At 45.3% G+C, this 22,222-nt stretch overlaps 1 protein-coding gene and 1 pseudogene across 1 annotated transcript; both read left to right on the top strand.

The window, feature by feature from the left end:
• The first annotated feature begins 2,188 nt into the window (after positions 1-2,188).
• On the top strand, positions 2,189-3,136 carry LOC135886910 (olfactory receptor 52E4-like). Its single transcript, XM_065414689.1, has one exon. The coding sequence runs from the start codon at positions 2,189-2,191 to the stop codon at positions 3,134-3,136; it is 948 nt and encodes a 315-aa protein (XP_065270761.1).
• A 12,606-nt stretch (positions 3,137-15,742) lies between these two features.
• On the top strand, positions 15,743-16,741 carry LOC135892607 (olfactory receptor 52E4-like; annotated as a pseudogene).
• Positions 16,742-22,222: the final 5,481 nt, after the last annotated feature.

Below are 22,222 nucleotides of genomic sequence, written 5' to 3' on the forward strand. Positions count from 1 at the left end.
TGAACACATTGCCTCTTGTCCTGCACCTCTGTGGTAAGACAGAATAACTTTCCTCCACCTTTTTGTGGCAGCCTTTCAAGTATTTGAAGACCACTTTCATGTCCCCCATTAATCTCCTTTTTCCAAATAAACCTACTGGTGCCTTCAGCTTGCTCATATGGATTGCATTCATATGAGCAAGCTGATATGAATGCAATCCATATCCCTGAATAACATTTCTCCGCAATGCCTATGGATCCTTTCCAGTTTCTCTACATCCTTTCTATATATTGGTGAGCAAAACTGGACACATTACTCCAATCGAGACCTAACCCGCACCGAGTCGAGGAATCCTATCATGTACCGTGAGTTGAATGTTATGCTTTGCTAATATAACCTACATCGCATTTGCCTACTTTTAAACAGCAAAAAAACCCACACCCCAGAGAGATGTAGCTGTATCATAGAAATATAGAACTGGCAGGACCAGCACCATCTATAACATCCCTGACAGGTGTTTATCTAACCTGCTTTTAAAAATCTCTCATGATGGAGATTCCACAACCTAAACAAGGCAATTTATTCCAGTGCCTAACCACCCTGAGAGTTAGGAAGTTTTTCCTAATGTCCAACCTAAACCACCCCTGGCTCCAATTTAATAATAAATGGAGACAAACCTATCTCATAGAGCTGGAAGGGACCCTGAAAGGTCAGTGAGTACACCCCCTGCCTTCACTAGCAGGACCAAGTACTGATTTCACCCCAGATCGGCCCCCTCAAGGATTGAACTCAGAACCCTGAGTTAAGTAGGTCAATGTTCAAACCACTGAGGTATCCAACTTCTGTTCTTGCCTGACTATTTTCCCTTTTTCTCTGTTATGTATTGCTACCCCCCCCCCACACACACACACATGCCCCCAATTGCTGCCTTCCCTTTACCACTGAACTGCATTTTTACCCAAAGTTGTTCACTTTTTTGACTGTGGAATCATGAGTTTCCTGCTATCTAATAAACTGTTATCAAAGAACTACCAATTTTCTTTCATATTTTTCTGTCTAAAATTTTTCCTCCCAATCAGTTTTGCTGACAATTTTCCTCAGCTTTGGGGAATTAGTCCTCTTGGACCACTAAGTGTCTATAGATAGTACTGGTTGGGAACTGTCCATTTGCATGTAAATCAGTTTAATTTTTTATTTTCTTCTCCTATACCATATGCTCTCTTCTTTGTCTCTTGTATAAACTAAAGAGTCCCAGATTTTCTATATGTTTCCATATAGCAGCCTGCCCCATTCTCAGAGCCTGTCTTGGAAATCCCTTTTATATATGGTGTACATCTCTACCGCGATATAAAGTGACCCGATATAACATGAATTCGGATATGACGCGGTAAAGCAGCCCTCCAGGGGAGGGCGGGGCTGCGCGCTCCGGCGGATCAAAGCAAGTTCAATATAACGCAGTTTCACCTATAACGTGGTAAGATTTTTTGGCTCCTGAGGACAGCGTTATATCGGGGTAGAGGTGTATCCTTAGTAGAGACTGGGTGACCAAAACACATATCCCGAAGATGTTATTCTCCATCCCACATTTTAGCGATCTGAACATTACTTTTGTTTTGTCCACCGCTGTGAATGATCGGGTGTTTCTCTTGAGCTCCTATCAATGGGGCCCAGGTCTTTTCCCTGAAGTATGTTCTAGTTGGGATGTTTCTCCCAGCACATGTCTTCCAAAAAGTTTGTTTTTTTTCACTCTCAGATTTCGAGCAACTGGATGAATGGGGAACACCCTACAGTATGGACTCCCTATCCTGACTCTCATTGCATTAAGGAACAATGATGGATAACCAGTATCCACACTTGTGTTCCCTGCTGGTGCCTATTAAGGCTCCCCCACCACAAAGTGTAGGAATTATTAACCCAGGGACAACAATAAAAATATGGAATTGGATTTAGTAGGGTCATTGTTCATAGTTATTTTCTCTGAATAATGAAAATGTCATTTTTCAGTGTGTGAAGAGCGATCAAAATGCTTCTCTCATGAGAACAGCCTCCACTAGTGCATGCAGTGTCTCATATTAATGTTTTCTCTCCATTCAGGCATTTCTACTGGGACCATCACCAGAGACCCTGAGAACACACAGAAAGTCAGGGGAACGTACGGTACAAGCAGGAGACACCCTTATGCCTCAGAGTTGCACACCTTGACCACTCCATGTCAGATTCCAACACAACTGACTTCACCAACCCCTCCACCTTCATCCTACTTGGCATTCCTGGCCTAGAGGCAGCCCATATCTGGATCTCCATCCCCTTCTGCACCATGTACGCCATAGCCTTGTTGGGGAACTTCACTATCCTGTTCATCGTGAAGAGGGAGCCGAGCCTCCACGAGCCCATGTTCTTTTTCCTCTGCATGCTGGCCATCACCGACCTGCTCATTTCCACATCCACTATGCCCAAAATGCTGAGCATCTTCTGGTTCAATTCCAGGGAGATCAGTTTCAGTGCCTGCCTCACCCAGATGTACTTAGTTCACTCCTTCTCAGCGATGGAGTCTGGAATCCTCGTGGCCATGGCTTTTGATCGCTATGTGGCCATCTGCCATTCCCTGAGACATTCCACCATCCTGACAAACTCTGTGGTGGCCAAGATAGGCCTGGCCTTGGTGCTGCGCAGTGGCATACTCACATTACCCTATCCCTTCCTGGCGAGGCATTGGCCATATTGCAGAACCAACATCATCCCCCACTCCTATTGTAGGCATATAGCTGTGGTGAACCTGGCCTGTGCTGACATCCGCATCAGTAGTTACTATGGCCTGTTTAATCTTGTCTCTGTGATCGGAATGGACGTGTTTTTTATCGCCGTGTCCTATACTCAGATCCTCCGGGCCATCTTCCGCCTCCCCACAAAGGATGCCCGGATCAAAACTTTTGGGACCTGCATCTCTCATCTTTGTGCCATTTTAATTTTGTACATACCAGATTTCTTCTCGTCTCTCACACAGCGGTTTGGCCACAATGTGCCACTGCATTTACGGATTCTCTTTGCTAATGTTTACCTGCTGGTGCCCCCCATGCTACACCCCATCATTTATGGGGTGAGGACCAAACAGATCCGGGACCGGCTGCTCCATCTCTTTTCTCATAAAGAGACCTAAATGTTTTCTTCTTGTGCTCTGGCTCTCAGATTGAGCTCTGTGGAGAGCTGGCTGGTGCATGGTGCTGGGGCCTCTTCCCTGAATCACTTACTGGACACACAGAGATATTAAGTCGTTAATGTGCTGTGTCAATGTGATGAACTGGGGAGTCAGTCTATGTACACTTCACTAGGTTGCCACCTTTCTAATTGCTGGTAGCTGGATCCCTGAAATTGCAATCTTGCCCCATGTCTTCTGTCAAGCCTCGACCCTGCTGTGTGTCTTCTCCCCAAGGCGCTGCCCCGTCACTTGCTCCTGTCTTCCCCTCCCCTTGTCAGCTGCGACCCAGTCATCTCTAAAACCAATATGTGCTCACATGTTATGGCAAGTCATTTAAGGACACTGGTTAGTGTTAAAATTGTAATGTTTATTCTTACTTTGTGTCTAACTCTGTGGAGAGAGAAACCCCATCAGGACTCCTGGGATCTATGTTAGCTTTGGGAGAGGAATGGGGTATAGTGGGATACAGTAAGGGGCAAATACATTTGGGGTCTAAATAAGAAGATCAGAATTTCCCTACTGGGTAAAACCAATGGTCCATGTAGCCCAGTAGCCTTTCTTCTGACAGCGCCCAGTGCCAGGTGCTTCAGAGGGAATGAACAGAACATGGCAATCATCATGTGATTCATGTGGAGCAGGGGAAGGGGAGCAGAGGGGGGATGGAAGCCCTACTCATTTTTGTCCCCTCCATCTTCCATACTGCTGCCGCCCTGGAGTTGTTTCATTTTCCCTGTCTTTGGAGGAACCTCTGGGGATGTTTTTTTCTGCCCTCTCTGACCCTTTAGGGGCTGCTCTTTTCGGTCTACCTCCCTTTCCCTTTCTGGAGATAGAGACATGTTGCGCAGTGCCACCAGTAGAGTCGCGATTGTTGCAAGGCCAGCTGGGGATCCTCCTTCCCACTAGGATCCTCCTCAAGCCTCAGAACGAAGCCAACCATTTTTTTCAAAATTGAACACCAGAGGCTCTAGGGTGGGTCTCCACAGTTGCCAGGTGCTCTCTGTGCTTGTAGGGTACTCTGTGGTTTGCCTGCAGGAAACCCACAGGAATCGAGCCGCTGAGACTAGTTGGCGGCTGAAGTCGGGTACATTTTAGACACCTCAGCACTCATTCAGCTGGGTTGGCCACCCTGTTCTCCCCGGACCTACAGCCTGAGATGCTGGGAGTTGACAAGGCAATGCCAGGTTGCCTGCTGCACCTACAGGCCTGTGTGGAGGGGCTGACATTGAATCTGTTCAATGTCTACCCCCAAATGCAGACCCAGAGTGGGTGTGTTTCTCACAACTGTCATGGCCGTCCTCGGCACCTTGGATCCTCACGAGTGCCTGGTCCTGAGTGGGGGTTTTAATACCATCTTCGAGGACCAGAATCGCTCAGGGATCGACTGCAGCTGCACTTAGGCTGGATGCTGTTCAATATTTTAATCAATGACCTGGAGCAAATAGGAAATCACTGCCGCTAACGTTCCTGATGACCCAAAGATCAGCAGCGTGGTTACAATGAGGAGACCAGTGCAGGCGTAACGATTCATTTGGAGTGTTTGTCCAGCTGGGCCCATGTATACAATATGTTTTAATACAGTCAAATGCAAAGTTGTTCTCCAGAGAAGGGAAATGTGGGTCCAACCCAAAGACTGGGGCACTGCATTATGGAACGCAGGGACCCTGGAAAGGATTTTGGGGTCACTGTGGACAGCATGAGCTCCCAGTGTGATGCTGTGGCAAAAAAGGGCTGATGCGATATTTGGATGCCTGACCAACCTGGTTGCTTTCCGTGATGAGATAACTGCTTCTGTACATATGGCAAAAGCCGTGCACTGGATGAATGGATAATAACGTGGACAGGAAGCTCGCTAAATCGTTGGTCTCAACTGGTAGTGATTAATGGCTGGATGTCTAGTTGGTAGCTGTTATCAATCTGAGTTCCCCAGTAGTCGGTCCTGGGGATGGTTTTGTTCAACATCTTCATTAATGATCTGGATGATGAGAAGGACTGCACCCTCAGCAAGTTCATGGATGACACTAAGCTGCGGGGAGAGGTAGATACGCTGGAGGATAGGGATAGGGTCCAGAGTGACCTAGTTAAATTGGAGGTTTTGGGCCAAAAGAAATCTGATGAGGTTCAACAAGGACAAGTGCAGAGCCCTGCACTTAGGATGAGGGAATCCCATGCACAGCTACAGGCTGAGGACCGGCAGAAATTGAAATCTTCTTAAATATTGCATGACTTTAGGCAGTGGGCGTGTTTACTAGCATGCAACTCAGGCTTTGTCTACTCTAGCAATTTTGTGAAAAAAAATAACAAAAGTACCAGTGTGGTGAGTTCTACATGAGCAGGAAATGCTTGTGGGGGGGATGGTTTGGTGATGTCAGTAGGAGAGCTCAGTACATCCTCAGCGGTACAGCTGTGCTGCTGTAAGGTCTGTGGTATAGACATAGCCTCAGTCAGGCAGAGGGGGCAGGTTATTACACACTTTTCCAGAAATTTGAAGAGCCTTGAGTACTGGAAAAGAGCAAACATTTAAAGGGTAAAAGTTTCACCTAAAAAAAAAAAGTAAGACGAGTCCTTTCAAGAATTCCTAACAGGTGTAAGCAGGTCAATGGTCCCGCTTTTGTGTGGAACTTTCCTGGCCTATGTACCACCCCGGTGGAATTGGCTAGCAAAAGATTCTGAGTCCTTCTCCCACTCCCTTTACCCAGAGGCCTGCCTCACCTTGAGGAATCTAATTCTATTTTGAACCCTGTTATAGTACTGGCCTTCAAAACATCCTCTGGCAAGAAGTTCCACAGGTTGACTGTGTGTTGGGTGAATAAATACTTCTTTTTATATCTTTTAAACCTGCTGATGAAAATAAAAAAGATCAGAGCATGCAAAGCACCTTATTTGTGTATAATCTGTTTAGGTTCAGTCAAGAATAGAGACAACTGTACATAATAGACTTTACAGCATTATATTATATAAAAAACATTAACAATTAATTAAAAAATATTTAACATATTTAACATCCCATGTCAACTTCTTTATACTAAACATGATAATATTCATTAAAACACAACTTAGAGGGAATAACAGATTCATCTCAAGTTTAATAGTACACCCCTAGTAGTTCTCTGGGACTTCTTAAGAGTGGTGGTTTATTATCCCTATTTTCTATTTCCCTGTTCCCGGGTAACACCAGGTCAATTTGAGGGATCTGGCCACTTTTGTCAGGGTTTGAGTTTGTCCCATTTGTTTCAGTCTCCTCAGGACATGTTGCTCTATGCCTCCATGAGACCTGATCAGACTAAAACTCCAATGTTTTAGTGGGTCTCACCTTGGGACAGGCAGTTTGTGTTTGTGCTAGGTTTGTGAATTGTGCTTGTCTTTGCAATCAGCTGTGTCATTGCTCTGTCTAGTGTTAACAATGGTGCCTCCGTAAAAGGTTGCATTTGGGCTTCACAAACGCAACCTCAGGATCACAGTCCTCCTCATATTCGCTGGCTGGCTGGAAGTGGCCTCAGAAAAGCAAGGAGGACATTCTGCATGAAGTTATGCAGAAGTCCCTTGCTGAAAATCAAAAAATGCATGAGTACCAGGGCAGTGAAATGAGGGTCCGCGCCAGGAGAACGCAGCTTGAAGGCAAAACCCCGGAGCAGCTCCTAAACATGAGAGAGCGCCAAGCAGACTCGATTCAGGTGCTCCTAACACTGTATATGGAGCCGCTCCGCACCCGCCCACCCCCCTGCAGTCCTTGGATCAAACCTCTTTCCCTTGCGCTCCTATGTCACCTCCAACACAGTTTGGCCACCATCCTGTTTCGTATCGCCACCAGCTGCCTCCAACCCCTACACCTTCACCGTCCAGCCCTGCAGACGCCAACCATTACCCACTTCACTCAACCCCCATCCACAGGCAGTTCAGCTAGCATGAAGTGCAGCACCCATTGCACGGCACTGCAGACAACAAGGCTGCATATGACACCTGTATATACACAAGTCTGTAATGATTCCGGACCCCCACACACACCTCCCTCCACCCTTCCCCCACACTGCACAGATGTGTCATCCCAGGTGTGTCTCTCCAAACTTTTTTCAATATTAATCAATGCATTTTTTTTTGTTTGAAAGCGTTCTTTATTGCACTAAGTGAAAGGAAGCATAGCCCAGAAAAGCAACAGGCACTGCTAGTCAGTGCATCATATGGAGCAATCAGAGACTCCTAATAGGACCACATTAGTGCTTTCGGCAATGAATTGCTGCCTCAAGGGATCTGTGATCCTCATGGCCCTGTGCTGGGCCCCCCTAATAGCCCTAGTCTCTGGCTGTTGAAATTCAGCCTCCAGGCACTGAGCCTCTGGTGTCCATGCCTGAGTGAAGCTTTCACCCTTCCCTTCACAAATATTATGCAGGGTACAGCACGCGGCTATAAACATAGGGATGTTGTCACCGGTCAGATTCAGCGTCCCATACAGACTTCGCCAGCGGGCCTTTAAAACAGCCAAAAGCACACTCAACAGTCATTCTGCACTGGCTCAAGCTGTTGTGGAGCTGCTCCTTGCTGCTGTCAAGGCTCCCCATGCATGGCTTCATGAGCCATGGCATTAAGGGGTAGGCAGAATCTCCCAGGATCACAATGGGCATTTCGAGTTCCCCTACGGTATCTTCTTGTCCAGGAAAAAAGGCTCAGCTTGCAGCTTCCTGAACAGGCCAGTGTTCTGAAAGATTTGTGCGTCATGCACCTTTCTGAACCAGCCTGCGTTAATGTCCATGAAACGCCCACTGTAATCCACAAGCGCCTGGAGAACCATTGTGAAATACCGCATCCTATTAATGTACTCAGAGGCTAGGTGGTCTGGTGTCAGAATTGGACCCACTTGTCAAAGCCATTCACAATGTCACACACGTTGCCCAGAGTCATGGTTTTTCTGAGCAGGATGTGATTAATGGCCTTGCAAACTCCAACGGTCCACTTGCCCCCTCCAAATTGGTTAGCGATTGATCAGTAGCTGTCTGGAGTAGCCAGCTTCCAAAGTGTGATTGCCATGCACTTCACCACCATCGGGGCAGATCTCATTCTCATGTCCTTGCGCTACAGGGTGGGGGCGAGCTCATCACACAGTCCCATTCAAGTGCATTTTCTCATACAAAAGTTCTGCAGCCACTGCTCATCATCCCAGACTCGCATGATGATATGAACCCACCACTCACTGCTTGTTTTCTAAGCCCCAAAATGGCGTTCCACTGTGGTTAGCGTGTCCGTGAATTCCACAAGCAAGCGCCTGTTTTCTCCACTACGACTGTCAACAACTTCGTTGGACTCCTCATCCTCACTTGCCATTTAAGGAGTGGCTGGACTGCCATTCGTGACGTGTTAGTGAGACCCATGAGCATATTCATCAACAGTTCAGGATCTGTTCCCGCAGACTGAAAAGTTGGACAGAGCGTGCAGTACAAAAACTGTTGAAAGATGGCGCCAAATGCGGATGGAAGGGAAAGGACTGCTGGGATGCAAACCAATGTATGACAGGGCATTGGGACAGGACCCAGGTTGCCCCAAGAGCCCCCGCCCTCTTCCCACAATCCTCGGCGGCTGAAGGGGAAGAGGTGCTCTGTGGGATACCTGCCCAGAGTGCACCTCTCTGTATGGCCAGCTGACAGTGTGAACACACAGCAGCCCTGTCCCTTCAGTGCTCTCTGAAGGGGGTTAACTCCCGGACCATTACATCTGCAAGTGTGGACATAGCCTAAGTCTGTTCCCCTGAAGCGACCCCAGTGACTGTGATGCGTTGGCAGGTTTCTGAGTGGCAGTCCCTGAAAGAGCGGGAGTCCATTTCCCTCTTGGTATGACGGAGAGACCATGGTTACAGGAGGGAAGTCAGGACTCCTGGGTTCTGTCTGCAATCCTGTCTATCATTCTCTGTGTGACCTTGGCCAGCCCATAATCTCCCCGTGCCTCAGTTTACCTATGTGTATACTGGGATATTTTCATAATGACTTTCCTTTGCTAACTGTTTTGAAGATCCTTCAATGATGTGTGCTGCACAGTATGATGATAGTGAGGAGATTTATTGATCTCTGATTCCATAGGGACAGCCTCATATGTCTGTAGGAAGTGCTCATGTCTCCCCTCAGTCAGCTTTCTCCAGATCTGTCTGTCTTCTATCTACCCATCCATCCTGGGCATTTACAGGGTACCAGAGCTTATGGACATCTAGGCATTATCCCTTATTTTCTTCTAATTGACTATGTTTTATAAATATACACAAATACAAAAAAACAGCCAATTCCTCTCTGACTCAGCACAGATCCCAGGAGTTCTCATCTCCCTTTGGGAAGGTTCCTTAATTACTGTTTACTCATAAAGCTGGATAATTAGCACGAAGTGGAGACATGCTTTTCTACAGCCTGTTTACATTCAGATGCTCTCTTCTTCTCTAGAGGCTGAGCGAACCCCACTGGGAATACACAGAGCTATATTATAAACTGTACACACCCCTGTGTCGGCTCTTGCCATTGGATGTTGCTGAAGATGCTGGGTTGAGAGAGGTGCGGGTCACGGCTACCTGAGGGGGATTCTCAGGGAGGACACTTCCATCTCAGGATTCACAGGTACCCATCTCTTGCTGAGGAGCTCACCTGATCTCAAACCCTGTGCAACGTGGGTGTGGAGGGATAGAGAGTAAGTCTGTGGTTCTTTCTCCTCTGCACAACCATGACACATCCCAGAGCCCTGGCCATAAGTGCTGAGTTTGCTAAAGAATCACTGGCCAAAATGTCACTGATTTCTGTGTATCCCTGCTCATCCCGCCTGATGGCCTCCAGCCCCAAGGTGGTGCATTTCAGTGGCACAGTGAATCCTTCAGGATGAAAGGTGTTAGTAGATGTGCAATACAAGGCCAAATTCTGAGAGCAAGGTCCGTACTTTGCTCAGGCCCCAGTGAGGAAAACTCCCTTTGGAACAAGAACTGAGTACAGATGTCAGGATCCAACTGTGTGTTAATGCACAGACACTGTCACCCCCTCTTCTTGCATTTCAGGGCTCTGTCTGTTAATGGGGCAGGGGACAGGGGCTGTTACCTGACTTTTATCTGCTGGAAAGCTTGGAGGTGCTATGGCTCCTCACTAGAACAATAATGATTATTTTTCAACTTGGGTAACACATATTTTCTCCAAACTTAATTTGAGAAGCCGGATGAACTGTTATGCCTGAAACTTTCAAAAAACAATTCTGCTCAAACCAGACACCCAGCATGGGAAATTTCAGTCCAAAAACCTAAAATTTGGCAACCTTATAAGCAACTGAAAATGAGGTCTTCCAATGGATTGTGTCAGACAGCCTTAACTACAGGTGATGCCACCAGCACCACCTACACTGGCTAATCCATTTGTGAATCCCATTCTTCTATGCTTTTCACTCCGATAATGTTGGTAGCAAGGAGTTCCACACGCCAAATATGAATTACATTAGCAATTACCTTTTCTCAAGGTTATATGTTCAGACTTTCAATTTAACTAAATGTTCCCTTGTTCATGTTATAAGACACATTAAATATAAATGCCTGATCTACTTTCTTTATCAATAGATCCATAGGGTTTAAGGTCAGAAGGGACCATTTGATCATCCATTCTGACCACCTGCAAAACACAGGCCTATTAAATTTCACTCAGTTACCTCTGTGTTGAGCCGAAAGACTTGTGTGTGACTAAGGCCTGGTCTACAGTAGGATTTTACATCATAGAATGGTAGAGCCATAGAGTTATAAGGGAACACAAAGGTCAGCGAATCTAACCCCCTGACAAGATACAGGATTTGTTTTGTCTTAGTCATCTAAGACTGATGGCTTTTCACACATCTTTGGAAAACCTCCACAGAAGGAGCTTCCTTGACAAATCCATGCTGACTATCACGTATCACCTTATTATCTTCTAGATGTTTGCAAATTGATTCCTTAATTATATGCTCCATTATCTTACCTGGTACAGAAGTTAAGCTGACTGGTCTGTAATTGCCTGGGATGTGCTTATTTCCCTTTTTATAGATAGGCACTATATGTGCTCTTTTCCATTCTTCTGGAATCTCCCATGTCTTCCATGACTTTTCAAAGATAATTGCTAATGGCTCAGATATCTTCTCAGTCAGTTCCTTCAGAGCATTCTAGGATGCATTCATTAGACCCTGGTGAATTGAAGACATCTAACTTGTCCAAGTAACTTTTAACTTGTTCTTTCCCTATTTTAGACTCAGAACCTACCCCATTTTCACTGGCATTCTCTGTTAGCTGTCCAAACACCACCAACCTTCTTGGTGAAAACCGAAACAAAGAACTCATTAAGAACCTCTGTTCTTATTTTCTGTTATTGTTTCCACCTCTTCATTTAGTAACAGGCCTACCCTGTCCTTGGTCTTCCACTTGCTTCTAAAGTATTTGTAGAATGTTTTCCTGTTACCCTTTATGTCCCGAGCTAGTTTGATCTCGTTTTGTGCCTTGGCCTTTCTATTTTTGCCCCTACACACATGTGTTATTTGTTTATATTCCTCCTTTGTAATTTGACCTTGTTTCCACTTTTTAGAGGATCCTTTTTTGTTTTTTAGATCATTCAAGATCTCCTGGTTAAGCCATTGTGGTCTCTTGCCATACTTCCTATCTTTCCTGCAGTGGGATAGTTTGCTCTTGTGCCCTTAATAATGTCTCTCTGAAAAACTGTCTGCTGTCTTCTATTATTTTTCCCCTTAACCTTGCTACCCATGAAAACTTGCCTACCAACTCCCTGAGTTTATTAAAGTCTGCCTTCTTGAAATCCTTTGCCTTTATTTTCCTTTTTCCCTCCTACCATTCCTTAGAATCATGAACTCTATCATTTCATGATCACTTCCCCCCAAACTGCCTTCCACTTTCAAATTCTCAAAGAGTTCCTCCTTTTTTTGTCAAAATCAGGTCTAGAACGGCCTCTCTGCTAGTAGCTTCTCCAGCTTCTGGAACCAAAAAATACCTCCAATACATCCCAAGAACTTGTTGGATAATCTGTGCCCTGGTGTAGATAGCATGAGATAAAATCTTCGATCAAACTAGCTACCACGTCTCGGGGATTACCTATGCTGTGGGGAGAACCCCTTCCATCCATGTAATTAGTGTCTATATTGAAGTGCTATGGCAGTGTCAAGTTTCCTTCCCCACTCTGAACTTTAGGGTACAGATGTGGGGGACCTGCATGAGAAGCTCTAAGCTCAATTAACAGCTTAGATCTGGTCTGGCTGCCACCACTCCCAAGCACTAATTCCCTTCCCTGGGTAGCCTTGAGAGACTCTTCACCAATTCCCTGGTACACACAGATCCAAACCCCTTGTATCTTAAAACAAGGAAAAATTAACCATCCCCCCTCCTTTCTCCCACCAACTCCTGGTGGACCCAGATCCAACCCCCTTGGATCTTAAAACAAGGAAAAATCAATCAAGTATTAAGAAAAAGGCTTTTAATTAAAGAAAAGAAAGGTAAAAGAAAACCCTCTGGGAGAGATTAGCATACCAGCTACTCTCACAGACAACAGATTCCAAACACAGAGGATGCTCCCCTGGGCAAACCCTTAGTTACACACACAAAAATACCCAAATACCAATTTGAATATTCCTCTAATTGCACAAGACAGGTTACAAAGAAATAAACATAGACCTATTTATTTCCTTCACTAATACTCACTACTTAATAAGAGGCTGAATTCTGGAGCTTTCCCACTCCGGTCCAAAGTGAAAACTCAACAGACAAAGGGAACTTCCCTCCTTCCCTTTGAACCATCTTGTCCTCCCATTCGTTCCTCTGGTCAGGTGTCAGCTAGGCTAGGTGAACTTCTTAACCCTTTACAGGTAAAAGAGGCATTAACTCTTAACTATCTATTTATGACAGGCAGCAACACTGTAGCATTTTAAGTGTAAACAACCCGTCAAGCAGATCTTCCAAAAAAATCATTCAGTCTGGATCTGCCAACGTGGGGAATTGGAGAATCCAACACTTCCCTTCTCAGTGTATCCCAATGGTTAATCACTCTCAGAGCTAAACATCTGGCCCTAATTTCTAGCTGGAATTTGCCTGGCTTCAGCTTGGACTTTGATCTTCCTCAGCCTTGCTCCGGTAGATTACAGATCCCATTATTACCCCTGGTTTTCTCCCCATGTAAGTCTCCATTTGATCATCTGTTTGATAAGTTAAAGAGATATACACCTTCAAGTCTAACAGTCTGGCTTTTTCTCTATCCCCCAATCATTTTTGTGTCTCTTTTCTGCCCAAGTTTTCAACATCTTTTTCCAAATGTGGACCCAAGATCTGGATGCAGTTTATTTCACCAATCCCATGTGCAGAGGTAAAATCCTTCTCCTGCTGCAACTCACCACTCCCCTGACTATTTATCCGAGGACCACACCATCCCTTTATGCTATAGCGTCATACTGGGAGCTCACAATGAGTTGGTAGTCCACAATGACCCCTAAATCCTTTTCAGGGTCCTTGCATTCCATATAAAGTGCTGTAGTCTGTGGGCTGGGCCTGCATTACTTATTCCTAGAGCAACATTTTGAATTTCACTGTATGAAAACATTTTTTTTTTTTTGCATGGGCCCCACTTTCAAAATACTCCATATCACTCGGTATGCGTGCCCTGTCCGCCTTTTGTATCCACTCTGCCAATATTTGGTCATTGCAAATATTTATCTGCAGTGATTTTCTATTTCCTTCCAGAGCATTGATTAAAATATTGAATAGCATCGGATCTAGAACTGATCCCAACAGAACCCCCCTACAAATAGCCACAGTTACTGATGAAGGCCTATTGACAACAGCTTTCTGAGATCCATCAGTTAGCCACATTTCAGTCCGTTTTACAAGTTCTCTACTGATATTATACGGTGTTAATTTTTTAACTGAACGTTTTCCTCTACTAAATCAAATGCCTCTGAGAAATCAAGGTTTCTGCATCTGCGTTTTTCACATTTATCTATCAAATGTGTACCCTTGAACAACCAATCTGTATTCTAATAAAAGGATGAAATCAGGTTTATTTGACAAGACCTGTTTTGCATAAACCCTTTTGGTGACTGGCATACCAGCTTTTCCCATTGTTTCTTAACTTTGTCCATTTTTCATATAAAAAAAAACCCCTTTCCCTTTATTTTTTAATATTTTTTTCAACACAGAAATTGACATAAAACTTTGTAGGATTTCTCTTGTTGTTAATATACTTAATAACGTCCTTTTTGTGATCCATATCCCTGATGTTCCCTGATGTCTCAACGTCCCTTATGAATTTTCATAACTTCCGATTTCTATTCTTGGATATCTATTTTCCCTTTTTCCTCTTCGTTACATATTATTGCTGCCTTCACTTTACCACTGAACTCGGTTTTTACCCAAAGTGGTTCACTTTTTTGACTGTGGAATCATGATTCTTCTGCTATCTAATAAACTGTTATCAAGGGATAGCTCAGTGGTTTGAGCATTGGCCTACTAAACCCAGGGTTGTAAGTTCAATCCTTGAAGGGGCCACTTAGGGATCTAAGGGGCAAATATCAGTACATGGTCCTGCTAGTGAAGGCAGGGGGCTGGACTCGATGACCTTTCAAGGTCCCTTCCAGTTCTAGGAGATAGGATATCTCCATAAATTAAATTCAAAGAAGTATTATTTTTCATTCATATTTTTCTGTCTAATTTTTTCCTCCCAATCAGTTTTGCTGACAATTTTACTCAGCGTTGTGGAATTAGTCCTCTTGGAGCACTAAGTGTCTATAGATAGTACTGGTTGGGAACTGGCCATTTGAATGTAAATCAGTTTCATTATTTATTTTCCTCTCCTAAATCATATGCTCTCTTCTTTGTCTCTTACATAAACTAAAGAGTCCCAAACGTTTCTATTTGCATATGGCAGCCTCCCCCATTCTCCGAGCCTGTCTTGGAAATCCCTTTTATATATGCTATATGACTGTGTGACCAAAACTAAATACATATCCCGAACATGTTATTCTCCATCCCATATAGTAAGGATCTGAACATTGCTTTTGTTTTGTCCACTGCTGTGAATGAGCAGGTGTTTCTTTTGAGCTGCTATCAATGGCATCCAGGTTTTTTCCCAGAGGTATGTTCTAGTTGGGATGTTTCTCCCAGCAAATGTCTTCCCAAAAGTTTGTTTTTTTCCACTGTCAGATTTTGAGCAACTGGAAAAACGGGGATCTCCCTACAGTATGGACTCCCTGTCCTGGCTTTCATTTCATTAAGGAACAATGATGGATAACCAATATCCACAGTTGTATTTTCTGCTAGTGCCTCTTAAGGTTCCCCCACCACAAATTGTAGGAATTATTAACGCAGGGAGCAATACAAAATATGGAATTGGATTTAGTAGGCTCATTGTTCATAGTTATTTTCTCAGAATAATGAAACTGTAATTTTTCTGTTTGTGAACAGTGATCAATCTGCTTCTCCCATGAGAACAGCATCCACTAGTGCATGCAGTGTCTCATATTAACGTTGTGTCTCTATTCAGGAATTTCTACTGCGACCATCACCCGAGATCCTGGGAACACACAGAAAGCCAGGGGAACCTACGGTACATGCAGGAGACACCCTTATGGCTCAGAATTGCACACCTTCTCGCCTAATCCATGTCAGATTACAACACAACCAACTTCACTAACCCCTCCACCTTCATTTTACTTGGTATTCCTGGCCTAGAGGCAGCCCATATCTGGATCTCCATCCCCTTCTGTACTATGTACGCCATAGCCTTGTTGGGGAACTTCACCATCCTCTTCATCGTAAAGACAGACCCGAGCCTCCACGAGCCCATTTTCTATTTCCTCTGCATGCTGGCCATCACTGACCTGGTCACATCCACAACCACCCTGCCCAAAATGCTGAGCATCTTCTGGTTCAATTCCAGGGAGATCAGTTTCAGTGCCTGCCTCACTCAGATGTACTTAATTCACTGCTTCTCAGCGATGGAGTCTGGAATCCTCTTGGCCATGGCTTTTGATCGCTATGTGGCCATCTGCAATCCTCTGAGACATTCCACGATCCTGACAAACTCTGTTGTGGCCAAGATAGGCCTGGCTGTTGTGCTGCGCAGTGGCATACTCACATTACCCTATCCCTTATTGGCGAGGCAGTGGCCATATTGCAGAACCAACATCATCCCCCACTCCTATTGTCGACATATAGCTGTACTGAAAATAGCCTGCGGAGATATCCGTGTCAGTAGTTACTATGGCCTGTTTCATCTTTTCTCTGTGATTGGAATGGATATATTTTTTATCGCCGTGTCCTATACTCAGATCCTCCGGGCCATCTTCCGCCTCCCCACAAAGGATGCTCGGCTCAAAACTTTCAGGACCTGCATCTCTCATCTTTGTGCCATTTTTGCTTTGTACATCCCAGATTTCTTCTCCTCTTTCACACAGAGGTTTGGCCAAAATGTGCCACAGCATTTCCTCGTTCTCTTTGCCAGTGTGTACCTGCTGGTGCCCCCCGTGCTACACCCCATTATTTATGGGGTGAGGACCAAACAGATCCGGGACAGGCTGCTCCAGCTCTTTACTCATAAAGAGACCTAAACGTTTTCTCCTTGTGCTCTGGCTCTCAGATTGAGCTCTTTGCAGAGCTGGCTGATGCATGGTGCTGGGGCCTCTTCCCTGAATCACTTCTTGGACAGACAGAGAGACATTAAACCCTTCCCTGGCCTTACTGTGCTGTGTCAATGTGATGAACTGGGGAGTCAGTGTATGTACACTTCACTGGGTTGCCACTTTTCTAATTGCTTGTAGCTGGATCCCTGAAATTGCAATCTTGCCCCATCTCTTCTGTCAACCCTTGACCCTGCTGTGTGTCTTCTCCCCAATGCCCTGCCCCTGTCACTTGCTCCTGTCTTCCCCTCCTCTTGTCAGCTGCGACCCAGTCATCTCTAAAACCAATATGTTCTCACATCTTATGGCAAGTCACTTAAAGGACACTGGTTAATGTTAACATTTTAATGTTTATTGTTACTTGGTTACCAACTCTGTGGAGAGAGAGACCCCGTCAGGACTCCTGGGATCTATCTCAGCTCTGGGAGGGTAGTGAGCTATAGTGGGTTACAGCAGGAGGCAGATACATCTGAGGTCTAAATAAGAAGATCAGAATGGCCATACTGGGTAAAACCAATGGTCCATGTAGCCCAGTAGCCTGTCTTCTGACAGTGCCCAGTGTCAGGTGCTTCAGAGACAATTAACTGAACATGGCAATCATCATGTGATTCACGTGGAGCAGGGGGACTGGGTGGCGGGAGAGAAGCCCTATTCATTTTTGTCCCCCCATCTTCCATGCCACAGCTACCCAGGGGTTGTCTCATTTTGCCTGTCCTTGGATGAACCTCAGGGGCTGTTTTTTTTGTCTCCCCTCCCTGACCCTTTAGGGACTGCTCTCTTCCCTCTATCTCCCTTTCCCTTTCTGGAGATAGAGATGGATTGCGCCGTGGCACCAGTACATTCGCCGCACCAGTGGTCTTCTCCCTCTTTGCCCATCTCCGTGGACGGCAGAGTCATAACCGGCGCCCAGCCAGTGTATCATCATGGGTCCACTACCACTTCCCCCACTGTACTGTGGGATGAGCATCACCATTTTCTGGTGGACACCTGCCATTTTGAGGGTAAGGTGAAGCTCCCTCACCAGCGTTGGGGAGACTTCCATCTTGTCCTTTTAGCCATGAGGGCTGTTTTGGAGGAGTAGAGGGGAACCGGGAGGTAAGACATCCTGGTCTACCTGTGGGCCCACAACTTCTGTGACAAGCCTTTCAGGTTCGTCAGTGATTGTTGCAAGGCCGGTTGGGGATCCTCCTGCCCGCAAGGATCCTCCTAAGTTCTCAGAATGAAGCCAACCACCTTTTCAACATTGAACACCAGAGGTTCTAGGGTGGGTCTCCACAGTTTCCAGGTGCTCTCCTTCCTTTGTGACGTAGGGTAGTCTGTGGTTTGCCTGAAGGAAACCCACAAGGATCCAGCCACCGAGACTAGTTGGTGGCTGGAGTGGGGGGACTGGGTGTATTTTTGACACCTCAGCACTCATTGAGCTGTGGTGGCCATCCTGTTCTCCCCCGACCTACAGCCTGAGATGCTGGGGGTTGCTGAGGTAACCTTAGGTCGCCTGCTGCACCTACAGGCCTGTGTGGAGGTGCTGACATTGAATCTGTTCAATGTCTACCCTCCGAATGCAGACCCAGAGTGGGTGTGTTTCTATCGACAGGTGTCTGCCTTCCTCAGCACCTTGGATCCTCACTAGTGCCCGTTCCTGGATGGGGACTTTAATACCAACTTTGAGGACCAGAATCGCTCAGGGATCGAGAGCAGCCAGGCTGGTGCAGACATCCTCAAATATATCATCAATCATAACTCCCTGGTGGACGTCTGGTGCCACCATCTCCCGGATGACAATTCCATTTTTATCTAAGTCCAGGTGGAGGTCGATAGGTTGCGCCACTCCTAGTTGGACCACATGGATGTATTGCGTTTCCATCTTGCCCGGGCCCATTCCTCCAGCATTTGACCAGCCGAGTTCTCAGCCCACGATTTAGTGGCCATGATGGCCTCTTTCATCTAGAGCTCAGCTCTGGCTCTTCACACTTCATACCCCCCTGCGCATACTTTAGGAGGTGATGGCCACCGTATTGCCTACAGCTTCCGTTTTCCTTGAACGGGTCCTACAAGAGGATGCCCCCCATCCACCCCTCACCCCAGGACCTCTGGAATTCTTGATTGGGCTCCTGTCCCATGAGTCCCCCGGACCCTCCTCCCTTTCATAACCTTAGTTGGCTTCACACCCTGCAGCCAGTTCATTTCTGAATTCCACCGAGGGAACAACTTTACATGCTCATGCTCCACATACTTCACTTCCTCAGTTGCCCTGATACCAAGTGGCAGAAACTTGTATCACCTTCAGAGGGTGAGGAACCCTGGTGGGCCAGAAAGTACTCCACCCTGGTCCCATTGCCCACCAGGGCTATCGGTTGGTGGCTCCTTCATGGACCATGAGCACGGGCATGTACCTGGCCCAGTTCCCTCCCATTCCAGATGCCTGCCCATATTGTGACAGGAGGCAGACCCTGGCACATGCCTATCTTAAACGTGCAAGGTTGCAGCCCCTATTCCAACTCCTCCACAACTTCAACAGTAGGAGCTGGATGCACTTTTCCCCACACCTTTTCATATATGCTCACTACTTTAGCTCAACATACAGGATGTGGCCTGCAGGTCCCTTGTGTTACAGGTAAAATATATGCTAATATAAATCTGTAAACTTATTAATAAAACAATTAATCAAACCCATAAAAAATAAGAAACTTATAAGAAAAGATATGTAGGGAAGCAAGTAGGCTAGACTACAGGCTACCACAGCTGCTAGCTGCTAATTGGTAATGGCCAGGGACTTAGAAGTGACAGAGAGAGGGAGGCACATGTGGGTGTGGGTGAGTTACAAAGGAAAGAGAGAGATGGACCTAAATGCACCAGGAGAGACAGAGAATGAGAGAGAGAGAGAGAAAGAGAGAGAGAGAGAGAGAGAGAGAGAGAGAGAGGCCAGGCCCACTCCCCTTTCACATCTATGTAGCAGCTGCAGGTTTGCTGTCACAGTGCTGTTCAAGCTTGTGAAACTGAACATTCACCAGCCGACCGTGTTTGGGGCCCACAAACAAGACCCACGTTATTTTGAGTCACAGCACTGTTCATGCCCTGTTCTGGGTCTGGGTTTCTAGGTCGACTCTCGCAGTGCAGCTTCTGTTCTTGTGCCTCCGTCTGGGAGCGGAAACCTGCATGCCAAGCACCAAGGCCTTGAGGCTAGCTTTGGGTCGTCTCCCCCAGATTCTCCAATTGCTTCAGCAGACCATTGCCAGAACTTCCCCTTGGGCACACTCTGTTTCCAGTTTCTCCTTTTTCGGTCACATGATCGCTAAAGCTAACAGCCCCAGGCCTTGCAAAAGGGGTTGTGTGACACATGGCTAGAAAGAGTTAAGCAACTTGCAGGCTATTGACCCAGATTCACCACTTGAAATATAGACTTGTATTATTAAAGAACTGGAAGAAGTTAATGACTTTAGTAATCTATGTTTACCGGCAGCTTGTTAGAGGTTAAGAGTGTAACCAATGGATTCCTATCTAGAGCTGTATTCGGTTAATTCAGAGATGAAAAGGAAATATTATTAGATGGAACTTGGGTGCAATAATATCATGTTCTATATGTCTCTTTAGAGTTTCTGGTGAACTCTCTTTAACTGCTTAATGGATAATAACCTTATGTTAATCCAGGTAGTTAATTACCAGTGATATTTAGGAAATAGAAGTTTACTTCAAAAGCCTATTGTTCACCCAAGGACTGTTGTGCTGCCCAAGATCTGTAAAAAGGGCTGTTGGAACCTGATCCTTTTTATCTCATATCTGCTTAAGCATCATCAGGGGAAGCTTGAGTCACAAGATTCTGGTCTCCTGTTATACCCTGGACAAACCTGATAATGAATATTTCTACATTGGACTTAAATCTTTTGCCTAATTCTGAAAGAACTCTGTAGAACTCTGAAGGCATTCATCTCTACTATGAAATTGACTTAAAAACTCTAATCATGTCTCTGTGTATAATTATCTTTTAACCAATACTCTCTTTTTTAATAAATATTTGTTTAGTTAATAAGAATTGGCTCTAAGTGAGTATTTGGGTAATATCTGAAATATTCATTCACCTGGGAGGTGATGTGTACAATCCTTTCGTATTAGTAGAACTTTATTATATGATGAACAAGATTTTCAATAATAATCATCATTCTTGACTTGTATCAGAGGGGTAGCCGTGTTAGTCTGGATCTGTAAAGAGCAACAGAGAGTCCTGTGGCACCTTTAAGACTAACAGATGTATTGGAGCATAAGCTTTCGTGGGTGAATGCCCACTTTGTCGGATGCATGTAATCCGACGAAGTGGGCATTCACCTACGAAAGCTTATGCTCTAATACATCTGTTAGTCTTAAAGGTGCCACAGGACTCTCTGTTTATTCTTGACTTGGTTGTCTGTGTGGAAGCTGCTTTGGGGATTGCCAGCCCCTTTCTTTGCAGTTTGCCCTAATTGAGCAATCTCAAAGTGGGCTCCCCTGGAACCCCATTCACAGCTTGCTAAAACAATTCCTCTACTTTAGACAACAGAAGAGATACCCAGATCCAGGTAAACACAACACAACATCTGTACACCATTTCCTTCCTCAGTGAACTTAAGAACGGTCATGTTGGGTTAGATCAAAGGTCCATGTAGCCCAGTATACTGTCTTCCAACTGTGGCCAATTTCAGATCCTTCAGAGGGAATGAACAGAACAGTTACTTATCAAGTGATCCGTTTTCCATCACTCTTTCCCAGCTTCCAGCAAGCAGAGGCTAGGGACATCATCCCTGCCCATCCCGGCTAGTAGTCATTGATGGACCATTCTCCGTGAATTCATTTAGTTCTTTTTGAAAACTGTAATAGTCTTGGCCTTCACAATATCTTCTGGCAAAGAGCTTCACAGGTTGACTGTGTGTTGTGTGAAGAAATACTTCCTTTTGATTGTTTTAAACCACTGCGAATTAATTTCATTGGGTGACCCCTAATTTTTGTGTTATGAGAAGGAGTAAATAACACTTCCTTATTTACGTTTTCCACACCATTCATGATTTTATAAACAATTTCTCATATCCCCCCCCCGAGTCGTCTCTTTCTCAAGTTGAAAAGACCCATTTCTATTAATCTCTCCTCATATGGAAGCTGATCCATACCCATAATCATTCTTGTTGCCCTTTTCCATGACTTTTTCAATTCCAATATATCTTTTTGATATGGGAACACCAGTTCCACATGTAGTATTTTAGATGTGGGCGTACCATGGATTTAGATAGAGGCAATATGATATTTTCAGTCTTATTATCTTTCCCTTTCTAACTGATTCCCTGCTGCACATTGAGTGGATGTTTTCAGAGAACTATCCATAATGACGCCCAGATCTCTTTCATGAGTGGTAACAGTTAATTTAGATGCCATCATTCTATATGTACA

This window comes from Emys orbicularis, chromosome 1, assembly GCF_028017835.1.
Source record: "Emys orbicularis isolate rEmyOrb1 chromosome 1, rEmyOrb1.hap1, whole genome shotgun sequence".
Classification (NCBI taxonomy): Eukaryota; Metazoa; Chordata; order Testudines; family Emydidae; genus Emys; species Emys orbicularis.

Excerpts from the sequence above, each read along its gene's own strand:
- LOC135886910 (XM_065414689.1), top strand. The coding sequence starts at position 2,189 with ATGTCAGATTCCAACACAACTGACTTCACCAACCCCTCCACCTTCATC.